General features: G+C 40.2%; 3 protein-coding genes across 3 annotated transcripts in view; 1 reads left to right on the top strand and 2 right to left on the bottom strand.

The window, feature by feature from the left end:
• Positions 1–1,175: 1,175 nt before the first annotated feature.
• LOC109483442 (kelch-like protein diablo) lies at positions 1,176–8,419 on the bottom strand. Its single transcript, XM_019786473.1, has 9 exons — positions 8,298–8,419; positions 6,928–7,718; positions 6,405–6,591; positions 5,776–5,922; positions 4,765–4,896; positions 4,132–4,308; positions 3,588–3,734; positions 1,872–2,037; positions 1,176–1,464 (listed from the first exon to the last, which is right to left on the bottom strand). Exons 2-9 carry the CDS (start codon positions 7,657–7,659, stop codon positions 1,293–1,295), a joined length of 1,860 nt encoding a protein of 619 aa, XP_019642032.1. The 5' UTR covers positions 7,660–7,718; positions 8,298–8,419; the 3' UTR covers positions 1,176–1,292.
• An 820-nt stretch (positions 8,420–9,239) lies between these two features.
• Positions 9,240–11,227, bottom strand: LOC109483456. The gene is made up of 3 exons (XM_019786499.1): positions 11,122–11,227; positions 10,734–10,891; positions 9,240–10,357 (listed from the first exon to the last, which is right to left on the bottom strand). Exons 2-3 carry the CDS (start codon positions 10,856–10,858, stop codon positions 9,562–9,564), a joined length of 921 nt encoding a protein of 306 aa, XP_019642058.1. The 5' UTR covers positions 10,859–10,891; positions 11,122–11,227; the 3' UTR covers positions 9,240–9,561.
• A 4,040-nt stretch (positions 11,228–15,267) lies between these two features.
• Positions 15,268–16,895, top strand: part of LOC109483322 (sushi, von Willebrand factor type A, EGF and pentraxin domain-containing protein 1-like) — a 27,009-nt gene continuing 25,381 nt past the window's right edge. Inside the window, exons 1-2 of the mRNA XM_019786311.1 lie at positions 15,268–15,438; positions 16,737–16,825. Of these exons, the coding sequence (XP_019641870.1) occupies positions 15,434–15,438; positions 16,737–16,825 (94 nt within the window). The 5' untranslated portion in view covers positions 15,268–15,433. The remainder of the gene's footprint in view (positions 15,439–16,736; positions 16,826–16,895) is intronic.

The raw sequence follows: 16,895 nt of genomic DNA, 5'->3' as shown, positions 1-16,895 counted from the left end.
CATTGTTATATAGTATTGCCATATAAGGTTTACACAATACATGGTATCATGAACAGCAACAACAAAAATACATCACTTCTTAAATTACCTTCAATTTTCAAGTAGGTCTCACTTGAAAGAAAATAATGTTCAGGCACTGCTTTCTATATTGCAACAATCTACATATTAATCTACATATTGTGCTTTACAATAATGTAATTGAATACAAAGAAGTAGTCTGCTTCATTCAAATTTGACTCATCTGCAGGTAGCTTTTTCAAATACATCACTCGATCATGATCCTACAATCAAATTCTTCTTTTTCAACAACTACATAGTTGATGTAGGTTTTAATGCTGTCATGTACTGCCTACTTGTTTTGCAATCATTACTTAGCAGCAAAAAAACCTCCTCAAACCTACCATCAGTATTGCTTCACCAATACATTCCTGTACACAAAATTGCTCCTTGTCCAAATACACATTACTAGTATGTCCTGCTTCTTACTCAACCTAATTTGGCCATCTTTTGGTGATCTGAAAACTTTTCAACCATAAATCTCAATTGCTTACTGCAAGATACAAAGTCAGACACTTATATAACAAGTGGCTCCAGTTATTTCTTTAGTTGAAACTACACTTTGTATGCAACTTTACTAGGTATGTCCTTTTTGATAGCTTACAACAAACTTGAAGAGCTATGTATGGAAAGAAGGTATACAAGGTCATCTTCAACATTTGTCTACTTAGGTATAACCATAAACTTACAATAAAGTACTCCCTCCAAAATATGATGGATTATTATATAAATCTACATGAGTCTAAATTTAACTGAAATAATATTGTAAGCTACCATCTACCCCAAATCCTTGTCAAAAGGCACACTACTGTCCATTGATTGTCAAGGTATATTCCTTATATGTATAAACTAGTAAACATGAATACATATATGAGCCTAAGAAACTCATGCTTTACCTCTGCATGCAAATACTGCATCATGGATACATCACAAACATAGTGGTATAGTCATGCTACTATACAAAAATATAATAAACTCATAACCAAAAATTATAGGTATGGGTTTGGCATATCAGGACTTAACAATAAATTTCTTGCTCATTGAAAAACAATACTGTATTGTTGTTTATCAAAAACAAGACTACAGAGGAAGCATTTTTTTAATTAAAAAAGGACAGAATTAACAGAAATGTGGGCTAGACATCAAGTCACTATTTCCTTTTTAATGTCAGTTTTACTATCATTATGTTGTAGAGTTAATTTTTAACTCCTAATGTTTTTCTTTCTGTACATGACCTACAAGGGTCGAGCAGCTGCAGCGCCAGCCTCGCTGTCAGGGGGCGCTGCAGGCTTGCTGATTCTCATCTGCATGGCCACACAGCTGAGCCAGCTGCGACTGGTGGGCATCTCACCAACAATCTCCCAGCTGTCTGTCTCAGCGTCGTAACGCTCTATTGTGTCATGGTATCTGTTGAAAGAAGAAGAAACATTTACATTTTTCTTCAAGTCTCATTGTTACACACTACAGGGGTCAAAATGCGTATGTACCTTGGTGCAGGTAAAATTGGGGTTGTGCGGGTACATGTATTTCTAAAATGTACCTGCAACAAATCTGCACTGGTCCATGTACTGAGTTTATATGTATATGTTAGTGTACGTGGATTGTTTATTGGCTTCCTGAATTCCCTCATGCCAACCGGGATACTTGCCAGTCTCTTTTACCTCATGTGATGTCAATCTTCCCCTTGAATGCTGTAAACCTACTTGGTCAGATCCGAAACACACAAACTCACACGGCAGCCACTCAAAACAATACTTCCATTCCTGAAGGAAACATGTAGGACCTGGTGTAGATATAGAAAACAAATATCTGACCTGTCCCAGCCTTCCTCCCCTCCGCACACGTATATCTTCCCGTCCACGATGGCCACACCCGGCCTGTAGCGGCGCTCGTTCATCGGCGCTCTGCTCTCCCAGACGTTCCTCTCCACGTCATAACGCTCCACTTTGTTAGTGTTCTCTGTGGAGGCATGCCAACCTCCTGCATGAGGGGGGCAAGAATAGAACATCAATAAAACCATCATAAGTTGTTCATTGTACAAATCTTATAAATGCACAAGCTCTAAAAGAAGGTGTAAGGGAAGGTTCATGGTTTGTTTAATAGCCCTGTTGATAATGTAAAATTTAAATTATACATGCAGGCAGAGTCACTATCATTACCTTCGCCAAGAAGGTTATGTTTTCAGGGGCGTTCGTGTGTCTGTGTGTGTGTGTGTGTCAGCACGATAACTCAAGAAGGCTAAGATGGATTGTCTTGATATTTGGTAGGTGGATAGGTCTTCATGAGATGTGGAACTGATTAGATTTTGGGGCTCCTAGCGGCTTGTTATGGTACTGCAGCTGAACTTCCGGTTTTGATATCTCGTGATCTAGACATGCTAGGGTGACGAAATTTAGATGGTAGGTAGCTCTTGTGCTAGGGAAGAAGTGACGTGAGTTTAGACCCCCTAGCTGCTTGCTCTGGAACTGCAGGGGCGTTAGTTGAAAAATATTTAAAGGCGGATAACTCAAGAACCGATTGATGGATCGTCGTGATTTTTTGCATGTAGGTAGCTGAAGTGATGCTTGACATGATAATATTACAATTATGCAAATATTAATGTAATTTGAATATATATAATTAATGAGGAAAATCTATAAATCAGCTGCATTCCATGAAAGGACTATTCAAGCTTGTGTCATATGTAATTAAGAACGGCAGAAATACAGGCAGATATCAATTATGCAAATGAGGACTTAATTTGCATAATTAATGAGAAAATGTTATAATTACATAGTGGTAACTGCCTGGAATTTCATACTTGGGATATTTGAAAGCTATGTGAAGGTGAACATAGTTAAACATAACTTATTCAAATAAGGACCTCATTTGCATAATTTATGAGGAAATGCTATAATGGCATTCTTTGATAAGATAAGACTGTCTTCTGGTGTAGAATATGATCAACAGATATAATTGATGCAATGTAGGATCCTATTTGCACAATCAGGGGGATTAATCTATAATTTCTTAGTCATAAGGGCTAACATCATTTGGCGAAGGTATGAGATCGTGGAACTCTAGTTTTTCATGCAGTGAGTTGGTGAATTTCTTTGACCAAGTCCTACCTTAGACTTTAAGAATGGTACAATGTGCATACTGCTTATCTGCTTATATAGCACTTGGCACATATGGAAAGTAGCATCATGATGCTAGTTGCACATATACACGCTACTATATTAGTGGATATACATGTAAGCCTCATTTCCTAGACTATTGTCTGTGCTTGTATAGCCTGATTAAATTGCTTTACGGTTACCGGCTGCCCAACATCCAGCTGTGGGAAGGGGCCACTAAAGCCGTGGATGGCAGAGTTTGCGATACGCAGACTAGTGCTTGTACAGCTATGTGGTCCAAGAGTGCCAATATATGTATACCCTTATGTACATGGTGTTGGAATGACTTTTGAAATACCTGTATATCATTTTACATACATGTATGCTTTGCCTGTTTTCCACATTTTTGTAAGCTATAACTGAATCAGACCCTACCAATAACATATATGAACCCCTTCAGGACACATGCTGCTGACCCCGACCGTGCGATCAGCATGGGCTGCAGCTCCAGCCAGGCCTTGGTCTTAGGGTCGTAACACTGCACAAGGTCAATGCCATCTCCGTCTTCAAGTACAGCTCCTCCTGTAGTGTACAAGATTTTAAAACATGACAGTTGTAAAAGGTTACTGTAAGTTCATTTATTTTTGCAGGGACTGAACTTTGCAGTAGTTTATGTGGCAATTTTTTAAGGTTGCATTTGAAACAATTCTCTATTAATAGTATACTTATTAGGAATTCAATGAAGAGAACACAGTGAAAATTGTAAAAATAAAACCATTGGAAAAAATTCAAGATTAACAGCAACACGTACATGTGCCTTTAGAAAAAATGTTTCATGTCCAATATGTTAAGGGCTGGTGCATTTTATTTCTATTAATTGTAATGCAATGAATCATAATGTTTGCATTTATAAATGTATTTACAAGTAGCCTTGAGGGACTCTTATAGTTAGGGACTCTTATAGTAGTCAGAACCTTACCAGTGACGTAGAGTTTCCCATTGTACGCCACCATGGCGGGACTGGTGACTGCCATCTTCATAGGCGCGACGAAGGCCCACGAGTTTGTCGCCGGGCTGTATCGTTCTACAGAGTCTAACCGTGACGAGCCCTCCCAACCACCAACAGCGTACACATACCCATCCAGCATCGCAAGTCCTGCAAATAACAGACAATAAATTGAAGATTTAAGACTTCTCGGAACTGTGTTGGGTTTCTGCGAATGTATTTGAACTGTACAGGGGATTGTGTGATGTAATTTAATTGTGAATTACACCAGTTTCTGAATTCCTCCTCATACTAGTAGTTGCACTTTGATATTTGACTTTTCTCAAAATTTATGTTACAAACTTTTACTGCAGGTAAAAAAAAATCCTGTAATTCCTTATAACTAAAGTTATAATGCATACTATATTCGCATTGTGAGTACACTTTAATTAACATGAGTGACAGCCTTTTAAATGTTGTGAACTACAGCCTAATACAGTTGGGTTTGGGACTTTGGGACTACTGTTAAAAGTGGATTCTTTAGAATACATATACTAAGTACAACCTTATCAAACCCATACACCACAAAGCAGATATGTGTAAGAACTAATGTAACAGTCAACTCACCTAGCTCTGACCTGGGTACATTCATCGGTGCCATCTCTGTCCAAACATCAAATATGGGGTCGTACTTCCACATGTCTTTACTGGCCGATCCATCAGGGAACTCACCTCCAGCCATGTACAGGGTGTTGTTACCTTTAAAACAACAGGATTCTCTATATACATATAGAATACAACACGGGGTATTCCGTATCACCCGAGGTACCAGCCCGACCGCGCGTCGGATCGCCCGACGGCCGAAGGCCGGAGGGAGATCCGATCCGCGGGAGGGCTGGGACCGAGGGTGATGCGGAATACACCGTGTTGTATTTTATTTATGTCATACCAACCCAAGAAAACACGCCTTTCAATGCGAAATGAGCGAAAATTTGGTGTCTCTAAACCCAACAAATGCAACAACATCAATTCCAACGTGCGAATTTTGTATTCGAATTTTCGAAAGCGTTGCACGCGGTTAGGGCGAAACGCGTTCGAATCGTTCAATGGAACATTTGGAAGGCCCGGGCCGTACGCGTTAAGAGCCCCCGGGCCGTACCGCTAGTTATCACATGGGCCGGAACACCCGTATCGAACGTAATCGCGGCCCAGGTAGGACATAAATGCACATATCATTTGTACAGAGTCTACAGATATCTTTTAGCCATCTTTTTTTAAAAATCCATTAAGAAAATCATGGTTAGGTAACAGCACAGATTTGTCAATTTGTGAAAAGCAACACAAAAAATTTCTATAAAAAACAGTTGGATGTAGGTCAGAAGTTACTTGTATACATGTATATACTATATAACAGTAACACCATTCAAGAAAAACAATGCAAAGTACCATCTTTACTAATATTCCAGTACAATGATAATACTAGTAGAATAGTACATGTGCATATAGAGAGTCTCAGAGAAAACATGGTCTTAATTCTAATAGAAGTATAAAATGTGATGTAGTAACAAAACAAAGTTCTGCTTTCAATTGACCAGAATAAATGAATTCAGCAATATTAAAAAAGCTGATAATCCCCACCTGAAACGACCAGTCCGTGCTTGCTGACTGCGAACGGTAGACATGCCAGGGTACGCCACTGTCCCATGGTGGGGTCATAACTCTCCACACTCCGCAGGACTACTTTATCATCCTCCCCTCCCACCGCGATGATGACTTCAACTGTGCCTGTGGGAATACAATGTTACTCTTTTTATGGTTCAAATGAAAGTTGAAACCACCTATATTTTTCCCTGAACATAACCCGTTATGAAATCTTGAGCCAAATTACCTTAGGCTATTACTAGTACTAACTTGCTACCTCTTTTAAAATGTTTCCTGATTTTGCTACCTACTAGTATATACGTACTATCTTCATTGTATCATCAGTAAATCTTTCCTTTTTACTGTATTTTCAAAACCATCATTAACAAAGTGGAATTTTAGTGTACCTTCTCTGCAAGTCTGTATTGGGATTCACTGTTTTATCTTGTAACATACGTAAACATAACAATTGTGACAACATGTCATTTATGCTATTGTTTTATTGAAAACAATGCTAAACAATGGACATTGCATCAGTACAAAGTAAAAACAAAGGAAATTATAGAAATGTATATGAAAAAAGCATCCTTCATTCTATCCTTAAACTCTTTGTTCAGTGGCCGTACCTGTAGATCTCCTGGGCCGTGTGCGTGGACTGAACATCTCCCCCCGACGGTCCTCCAGTAGCTGGTAGTTCTTAGCCTCCTCCAGCAGGCGTCTGCAGGGTGGGGACTGCTGGATCACACTGTGGCTGTCCACACAGTCTAACAGGTGGTACGGGCTTAACAAGGGCAGTCGCACCTGCTCCAGCACCTGCAGGAATTAACAACAAAGCTACAATTTTAACAACACATTACAATTACAGCACCTGGAGGGAGTTACAACATATTCAATGATGTTGATATGAGATGTAGCCAAAAATCAATTTTCTAACTATCTATAACAGTCTAACAAATGCACAATGCATTTCTAGCTGGATTTCAAACTCTGATATTTCATATCATCATTTGCATCTATCATTCTTGATACCATTTCCAGAGATGTGACAGATGTTATCTTTGAGTATCAGGGGCCTCTAACTTTGATATATTACCCACAATGTAGCATGTGCATTTCAAACCATGAAGCAGCTCACAACTGTATACAAACCTTGTGAAAGTCGTGTCTCCTGGACCCAGTGTCTGCGTTCAACCAGCGAACCACCGCGTCAAACACGTCCTCCTCCTTCTCCACATTCAACTTGTCGTCCGAGATGAACTCCACGACCTTCCCCTGGGAGAGTGCGAGAAACTCCTCCTGCTGACACACCTCCGGGAAGGCCGTCAGGACATAACTCTTCGCCTTCTCCTGAAGGTCCGAGCAGGCGTGCGCCTCCGCGAAGCAGTGGATCCCGAGACAGTTACTCTCGTCCATATGTTTCTCCATGAAGGCGCAGCAAGCATCCCTAACTGGTAGTACTTCTAGTAGATTCGCTGCAGCCAAGAGCGACTGTACGTTCATCTTCGTTATCACGATTTCTGACGTGTACGCGTAACCTAGCAGTAGTTCGATCATGGGAGCCTCCACGCCGTTGATCGTGACCTTTTCTTGGTGGCTTTCTGCAAGCTCGTTGGAAAACATGGCTTTAAAGTACGGGCTAAACGATGCGAGGACCGCGCGGTGGCAGGGAAACTCCACGCCGTCAACGCACAAGCTGACGTCGCAGAAGGACCCCGTTTGGCGTAGAGCGTTCAGACCTTGTAGGATCTGGATGGGGTGGTTGGCTTCTTTGAATATGTACTCGTCGGCCGCGTCGGTTTCGTTGGAGACTCCGCTGTCGTTGAGGTCGACACTGCTGAAGGACTGCTCGCTCTCAAACCGCGGTCGCAGTAGGGACGCCATGGTGCAGGTGAGAGGTCATCAGAAACACGGAATAACCGGTGTACACTCACTGTACAGTTCTGTGGGAAATATGCAGAACCATTTTATACTTTTGTGTTTACTTTTAGCCTGAAAAATCGCATATGATAATTGATTGGGCCCTTCCAAAAAATATAGGCCTAGGGGGTTGATTGCACAGGACTTAGAGACTAGGCATGCTAGGTGGGGGTGCTGGGTGGGGGTACCTGCATCTGAGGGGGTGAAATTCTTTGGACTGCTGGAGTTTGGGGGGGGGAGGGGTTGAAGCGTTGGGACTGAGGTGGTATCTAGGTTGGGGTGTCATCACCCCCTCATATTTTTTGGGACGGCCCAATGTACTGTATAGCTAAAATGTTGTTGCCTCTATATTTATTCTGCTCTCATTTATCGGATGTTAGTCACATGTGCTTATCTACTACTACCTCGTATGCATTCTCTCTTCCCAGTGTACTACTTTAGTTTTTGTCACAAAAATTATATGTATGACTCTGACTGAGCTGACTAGTACTTGGCTTGGCTTGTCAAAGCTGTCACCTAAACATAGCTGAACGTGCAGTAACTATTTAGTCCATACCGGTATAAACAGTATCAGAGTAATCATACACCATCCATCCACCTACCTAACGTGCTAAGAAGACTTCAAGTGGCGAATTTGTAGAGGAATCAGCGCTTGAAATGTTGTTTTCCACAAACTTTTCAGCACCGACGGCCATCTTGAAATATTCCCATAGTGCAGTGCGACTGAACGGAATGTTGACCTGGGTGCAGTTTTAATATTTTTCGCAGGGTGTCGCACTTGTATGGGTATGCATATACATGTACATATACATGTATTACTTACTATACAGAAAATAAGCATTACTATATACTATATTACTATATATACTATACTATATGATGACGATATATTACTTATATGCAAACTATATATTTTGTGAGATGACAATTAGGTATGGATGGATGGTTCCCAAATTTATGTTATTTCTTTGTTACTAGAAAAAAAAAAAAATAAGAACACTTAAAAAAAAAAAAAAAAAGAAAGAAAATAAGCATTGTAAGAGAGGACTGAGCTGAGAAAAAAACGACAAAAATGACTTTGCATAACTTTGTTCTTCTTCATCTTCTGTACCCAATTGCCAGGTTATTCATGTGGAGAATAATACCCATAAAGAAATCTTTCTGTGCCAACCATCCATCCATCCATCCATCCATCCATCCATCCATCCATCCATCCATCCATCCATCCATCCATGCATCCATCCATGCATCCATCCATCCATCCATCCATCCATCCATCCATCCATCCATCCATCCATCCATACATACATACATACATACATACATCCATACATACATACATACATCCATACATACATACATACATACATCTATCCTTCCTTACTTTTGCATTCTTCAATATATTCTGTACTAGTCTATCTCTCTTCTATTCCTCCACTCCTTTTCCTTTTAGAATTATCCCGTTACATGATATATGGCCTACCGGGCATCGACAGTATTATGCATAACTGATCATTCAAACAATAAAGGAAACAAGCAACCACTTTGCTTACCTGTCAATTTTATTAAGTATTTTATTTAAGTATTTTCCTATCTTGCCGTTTCCTAGATCCTGCCGTTACAATCGGGTCAACGTTACGAAAAAATATGCATATATTTATGTTGAAATTACTGTCAATCATAGTGTCAACATTAAATACTCTCATTCGAATTCCCACCAAACAACAAATCGTGCCGTTTGATCATTTGTCCTTATTTCTATAAGTATAATGTCGGCCAGAGGGATAGGCATAAATTTCTTTACTTGAAACGAAAAAAGTATTTCAGCTATTTCATGGGCATCCGTTTCATCAAATATATCTCAGCTCAAGAACCGAAACTGTGTTTGCGACGCAACACAGGCCTGCCCATCTTGTCCGTTTTAGGGTTCAGCTCTACGTGGATGACGTCACGATAAAAAGCGCCCTCTGTCTCCCACGGGTAGCAGTACAGCAGGTCCTGCCTCCATTCCCGGTCTAACTCTTCCCGCGCTTTCTCGTTCACTTCTGATAACCCGCACTGTGTCGCAATCACTTCGGCGTCGTCCCAGTCATGGGCGTAACCTTCCTTCTTCGCACTTCTCTCTACCACCGTTCCAGTCAGCTTTACTGTCGGTGACTGCACGGACCAAATCGGCGCCAGACCCTCTTTCCCCTCTCCGACCCTGGTCCACCTTTCTTTGGCAGTTGATTTTACCGCCTTATCTGCAGAGGTCTCCTGTTTGGCATCGTCCTTTCTTTTCACAGGGTTGCCGGACTCTGTTTTCTTGCAGTTGGCTTCGTTCTGTACCGTTTTTACGGGTTGCATCGCTATAGGCACGTTCCGTACTTTATCGTTATTTTGGCGGCTTTTATTATTGTTGTTGACGTCTGCAGTGTGCGGTTTTGTAGCCTTCTTGAAGTTCACGTTCGTCAGACTTGGGAATTTTTCTTCTTCCAGGTGTTGTATCCAGGACTTTGTGTAGTCTTCACGTTTTGTGTTGGTCTCCTCCACGTCGTTGTGACCGTGCGAAGTCGTGCTGCATGCAGGGAACACGGGTCTGCAGGTGGGGGGCGCTACTGAGCGGAAACCGTTGATTCCTGGACTGCCTGCTGGGGACGAGCCAAGTTTTGACGTCCTACCCCTGCATTTGGTAAAAATAAATGAAATGAAAACAAGCATAAGTAAATTGAACAAAATCTACATTCTGCTTGTAGTAGAGCACTTGATTTACTGTATTTATTTCTCCTTTATTCATCTGCTACGATTGTGTTTTACTTTTCTGAAAATCACTCAGTTATGATATGCTAGTTCTGTTATGCAAAAACAGTTGGTGACGGTACATTAGAAAAACAACTGAATCTCTCTCTCTGTCAGTGAGTCAGTCTCAATTCTTAAGTGCGCAACAAAAGATCACAATGGGCCTTGAAACACGAACATTTTCAAGTCGAAATTATGAGGCCCGGAAAGGACTATCGCACCACTGTAGACAGTTCGAAATTAAACAAATGGTTTCTTACCATCCAGAGAAGAACGAGTCGAGCCAGTCGTGGCTGTACTCTTCCCGCCAAATGTTCCGGTCCTCCACCCAGCTTCGCAGGGGGTCCTCCATGTAAAACGGGCGACTTACCATCGTGGAAAGCATTTTCACTGTCACGGTGGGTGGCAGTTTTTGATCCTGATTGAGAATAATATCGACACATTATAATCTGTTCAAGACAGATTAATTAAAGTAACAAATAATCGGAGCTGAAAGCAAAGCAATGTTAACTCGTTTTTTTTGGCCTAGAAGAACGATTTTGTTGAAGCAAAACACCTTCTAAAAGTAATACCCTTCACTTTAATAAGCAAGCGCATAGAAAGCGGTAATGAATAAAATGATGAGGTACTGAAATACTAATTGCTTACCTTTATCGATGCTTGAAAACTCCAATACCTTCTATCAGAAAATTTCTCTTTTCCCCAAGTGTTAGCGCAGCTAGTTTCGGTTGCCAAGCCGCTGCCTTCTCCTTAACACAGTGCGCACTTGGCCTCTTATATATCATTTCCACATCCTGTTGACGTCCCACACAGCGTTAAATACAGCTTATATGACTGATGACTTATCGAAGGCTAGGGCGCGCGTCATTTGGGGAAATTGGGACATATCCAGGAAAGGAGCAGGAGCAGACCGCGATTTTCATACCACAGATTCTTCACGCATGAACATCATGCAAGGGACGTGCCAGTAGAGCAACTAGTGGCAATAATTAGATTGAATTTGAAGAAAAATATTAAATGTTAATGCTTAATCCTTTAATAGACTGTTGACGTGGCTGTAATGTTGACAGCCTAACCTTGTGCTAAATGAGTTATCACGGTGACAATTATTTATGACTATTGTCAATGTTATGGCCCTGAAAAATCTAAGTAGCGTGCATAGTCCAGTGGTTAGTGACCCTGACATAGACTATAAACAGTTGGGATTTCAAATCTCGGCTGTTGTCCCTAACACAATATGCACGCTACTAGAAAAGGTCTAAGTCCTTAGGACGGTACACTTTTAAATATAATTCTATTGCCAGAAAGAACCAGTAGAATTTCCCTGGTACAATAATGAACATGTAATGACCGTATACATATGTCTGTTTTCTCTGTCACGACCAGTGGAAGAGTAACACCTCGTATCTACTAGTGTAAGAACGTGATACGGAGAAAATATTTTGAGCATAAGATTAATTCGGGTGTTTCATGTGACCCCGAATACAAGCAATTTTAAAACGATCGTAAATTTACACCAGCTCACTCAAAATAATTTGAATCTAAAAAGAAAATAACATCAAATAACGGAAGAAAACGAAATCTCGCAATAGTTAATACTAACACACGAAATGGTTTCTCCCCCACCGCAAATGATACAATCTTTTATCACTTGTATTAAAATGCAGGGAGTGTTAGTAAGGCGGGTCCCGGTCCATACGTAGAAAGCTTAACGTCAGCATCGTGCATTCTGGAAACTTCCGGATCGAAGCGGTTTTGCTATTTTTAAACCCAATGCTTGAAATCATCTCTATTTATGGAAAGGCTTTTCGAGGGCGTTGGTCTTACGAGAGTTCGTGGCGCCATCTAATCTTGAAAATATGGAAAACAAAATTTGAAATAGATACTGTGACAGGAGTGCAAATGTATTAGGTGTGTATAATTCTTGGGAAACCATTTCTTTTTATGGTAATGTTAGTCATTTTACTTTGTAGAATGTCGCATGGGTATTGCTGTTGCTGTTGTTATGTCTGTTGGAAGGATGTTTGACCGCAAGTAACCTTGATCGGTGCGCATGCGTCACCATTTGGCGCGTCCTTCATTTCGAGAAACAAGGTCAAAGTCATTGTTTTCCAGAAAACCACACGTGACAGGCATGGATTTTTGTTGTCTTTTAATCTTGGAATTGCCAATGGGACAGAAAACAAGTTGGTAATTCCTCCTTTTTGACGAGGCCCTCATAGATTTGCGACCTTTCCAATCAATTCGATGAAATATATAATAAGATTTAAAGATCAGTTACAGGCGCAGAATGGTAAGAACGGATTTAACAGATTTAGAAATAAACATTTTTGTCCCCCTTAAGGAAAAGTGGACAGTTTTAAGTACCACCCTCCAAGAAACCGTGCCCCTCCTCTGATAAAATATGCCATGCATTAAGTGTTCTTTGCAACGCTTAATGCATGCGTGTATAGACTGGTCCAACTTCTTATGCACTTTGCATTCTGGGTACTTACCTGTCCGAACTTTGACCTATGATTGTTTACATCCTATTCTTATCTTAAAATTTGGGAAGAGACTTGCACAATGTGGATTAACGACAGAGCCAATATATGTTTGCATTCAATTTTACAAATCATACGGCCATTTTGACAGAACTTCAATGGTTATCGATGCCGATTCATTTTATTAACAGCAGTTGTAGCGCCTTTCGTGTTAGCCGCCATGATTGTTGTCATTTCCAAATATAGAAGTTTGACCTTTCAGGTCTCTGCACAATACAGCATTAGACGACGGCGTCGGAACCATTAAATTCAACTCGTACTAACTGGACTCATATGTCGATAGCTTTTCTAAAAGCAGTCTTTTAAAGTTACATCAACTATCAGTCCATTCTTACGCTACGGGACTGAAAAAGTGGTCGTGTAGGAAACGACGTGTGAGTGACCTTGAGAGACGTTACAAGCTCGGCGTTCATCGTCTGCAAAGGGCATAAGTTGCAAAGGTCATGATATCTAAGCAGATCTTTGGGTGGCTGCAAGACAGTATCAGATTGGCAAGACAGTATCATTGGCAGGACCCAATATCCGATTAAGTTACCAGTGCAAAAAGGAAATCCCAATAAATTCAGCTGAAACAAGTCGGAAAATTATGGTACTAAGATCAGAGCCCACTGATCTGGACGCCGAAAGAACAGGAACGACAACAAAGTTAACTTATGATTCCTTCCACATAATATCATAACAATAACCTGGGTGATCATGCAACTTTAATTTTTATATACTAAAATAAAAATGTAATGTTGAACGGAAATATGTCTTTGATTCATATCGATCGCATTACAAGTATTCTTCTTGAAAGTACGTTCTGACATCCTGGCATTTCTTCTAGTCTTTTTCCGTATTTTCCACCTAGAGATGGTTTTACTGGAATTGAACTGTTGAACTTTTGAAGTACTTGTGAGTTAACGTTATTGACCGACAGTAACCGGGCAAAACTTTGAATATCGGGCATCAGTTCCCTTCCCTCGTCATGGCGTCTCTTTTCAATTGGTTTAACGAAGTGTGCAATGTTGACCGGTCAGACGAACTTATTTTTACCATCGTTACTCACATTGAAACACGCCCGGTCTTGAAGTGTAATTGGATATACGTGACGTTGTACAGAATGATGATACATGTACTAGTTTGCGTTTAAAATACTTCAAGATACTCATTCAAATGATAGCCAATTTTTTGCCCACTAAATGTGTTGAAATAAATCAGACATCAAGAACTACGTATATGGAAACCATAGCATTGTAGCTCTTGATGTGTAGATTTAAATACAGCAATTTACACTCTTGTTGGAAGTACGTTCAGGCATGCAGACTTGTCTTAGTGCATGTCCTCTGCCGTTTTGCTAGCCTGCTGGTGTCTAGTCTATGCATGGTTGGGGCAGGCTGTCTTCGGAGCTCTGATATTTTTTCCTCGTCCAGCTCAACGGACCGCCCGGCATAGGAGTGTTTTACGTGTGTAGGAGTTTTGCACGCTAAGAATTGAACTCCTCTCGTGCAAAACCTACCGGGGAACCTAGCTGAACCGGGCAGGGAAGAGCTCCTGCAGCCCCGAAGAGGACCGGCACCGAACACGATAGACTGGTCACTAGGCTACCGGTTTATAGACCTAGAGATGATTTTATTTGGTGGAACTTTTTAAACGTTTGTCAGCCATTGACCGATGATAACCGGGCAAAACGTTGCATATATTAACCTATAGCGTAATTAGAAAAAAGGTGTGGAAAGTTCCTCGCCCTAGGTATGACTTCATTTTTCAATGAGTCTAACGAACTGTGTAATTTCGACCTATCAGTCGAAATTATTCGTTGTTAATATTCACAAAGATATACACCCTGTCTGGCGTTATACCTTCGGGCCTTGAGCGCCGAAAATGGTATAGTGACGCCAGCGTCTGATGACATGTTGTTTGAATGGTTTTGCCCATAGCGGGGGACATACAAAGAGAATTTGCTTAACAAAATAAAAGAATTGGCACATCGTGAATTACACGTTGGTCATAAATATTTTATTTACTCTGAATTACTAAGAAACAGATTTAAGTCAGGTCAAATTCAAGATTCTTGCTCGTTACAGTGAGTTCTTAAAAAACCGTACGGTTGTTTTTTGGTACTGTCCAACATAGGTTACTACAGGTCGTTCAGAAAAAGCATTCAATTGTCTTCGCTCATCCCATGCAACCAAATACGTCACCGCAGTTACCATGGAGATATACTATATTTAGATCTCGACGATATATATGCCTTCACCAAAAGTTTAAAACCTCAGTGTGCCCTGTACAGTATACATTCGCAAAGTTAACATTCATTACTTGACATCAGTACTGCAAGCTTGGTGACATTTGATCGTCTCGGCCTGGCGGCATAGCACACTTGTACCGTGAGAGAGCTTCGGCCTGCACGGCCACGCTGGTTACCCTGCTCCAGCATGAGGTACGTAACTGTTAGTAGTGCGCCGCATATCCTATAACAAGTCAATAGAATGTATTTTGCAGTATAGAAATGCTCCAAAAATTATGAAACGAAAAAAGCGGTTGGAGGAAATACGAAACCAACTGAGGCATAAATAATTAAGTCAGTGCAGAACTGTTCATAAAGAGAAACGCTAATGTGTTGAATTTGCATCGAGAAGTGTCAAATATGCATAAAATAGGTACTAGCTATAGGTAGGACCTTAAAGATAACTTCACATAGAAAGAATTAAGTCAAACTAGCGTGGATCACTGGATGGCAGTTGGAACGTAACCAACTGAATGATCAAGGTAACTGTTTAAAGTTAAAGAAGAGCGTGAGAATTCTTTGCACGCTACAGTAAGTAAAAAATTGGATTTAAATTTCAAGTGACCGGACTGTGTAAATAAAGTTTAGAATCCTAAAGTATTTTACCAGGAAGGCACTGTTTTATTACCAGTTTTAAGTTTTGGTGCGTATTATGATTCGAAAATGAAACTATGTTTACCGCCAGTAGGTTGACTACAGTCGCCATTTTGAACATAAAAGTTAACAACCGTTTGAATCCAAAGTGTTTCGGTGCCATTGTTGGCATTGTGATAACTAGGAAATACTAGTGATGTCCAGGCAGCTCTCAGCATTTTTCGATCAAAAGTTGTATACTGAAATTCAGGAACAGGAAACTAAAAAAAAACCCACAAAGACAACAACCCTCATATATATGGATCCATGGTGGTAAACTATCAACTCAGAGAGTTTATATTAAACTCAGAACTCTGTCCTCTTGGTCACACTTATACCGTATCGTTTGATTTATACATATATATATATAATTATGTAATGGTATCTTGAACGTGTAACTTTTTTCTAATTTCAGTCTTTTTTCTAACTTATGTAAAGATTTGTCAATAAACAAAGTGCTCCGTATAACATGTAAGGTAAGATGTCATTTATTATGTTAGGTTGTAATTTTAGTGTATGTTACGGATATATATGAAGTTAACGGATGTATCGCAATAAAATTTTCGTCAGTGAGGTGTTTGTATTTTACCGAAGAGGAACCCTAACAAACATCAACATGATGCACTCTCTCATGACACACAGAAAGAAGGTTGCTAATAACCGACTATTTATTGTATTCTAATGTTTACACTCGCTCATCCGCGTACATATTTCTTATACGAAAGACGAGAGTAAATTATGTGGCATGTGGTATAAGTAAGCAAGTATATTATTCATCATTCACACTAACAATCGGTTTCAATTTCTCCTTATTTCAGGTCGCACGTCTGGATTGTAGTCATCCTTATCCTGGTACATTTGTCGAGCATAGAAGGAAAAGGGAAATGCCCCAAGAGATATAAAAAACGTAAGTTTATTTTAGTTATGTAAAATTTCTTAGTACAGGGCTCAAAATATCACCTTTATATTAATCAAGC

This window comes from Branchiostoma belcheri, unplaced genomic scaffold, assembly GCF_001625305.1.
Source record: "Branchiostoma belcheri isolate BF01 breed outbred unplaced genomic scaffold, Haploidv18h27 scaffold64, whole genome shotgun sequence".
NCBI classification, from domain to species: Eukaryota; Metazoa; Chordata; class Leptocardii; order Amphioxiformes; family Branchiostomatidae; genus Branchiostoma; species Branchiostoma belcheri.
The sequence above is the reverse complement of the archived record's forward strand: the minus strand, read 5'-3'. Positions and strand labels throughout refer to the sequence as shown.

Excerpts from the sequence above, each read along its gene's own strand:
- LOC109483456 (XM_019786499.1), bottom strand. The coding sequence starts at position 10,858 with ATGCTTTCCACGATGGTAAGTCGCCCGTTTTACATGGAGGACCCCCTG. Across the intron at positions 10,358-10,733 it reads GACTCGTTCTTCTCTGGATG|GGGTAGGACGTCAAAACTTG; the intron begins GTAAGAAACCAT and ends TACCAAATGCAG.
- LOC109483442 (XM_019786473.1), bottom strand. The coding sequence starts at position 7,659 with ATGGCGTCCCTACTGCGACCGCGGTTTGAGAGCGAGCAGTCCTTCAGC. Across the intron at positions 6,592-6,927 it reads GGAGACACGACTTTCACAAG|GTGCTGGAGCAGGTGCGACT; the intron begins GTTTGTATACAG and ends TAATTCCTGCAG. Across the intron at positions 4,309-4,764 it reads TGTACCCAGGTCAGAGCTAG|GACTTGCGATGCTGGATGGG; the intron begins GTGAGTTGACTG and ends TGTTATTTGCAG.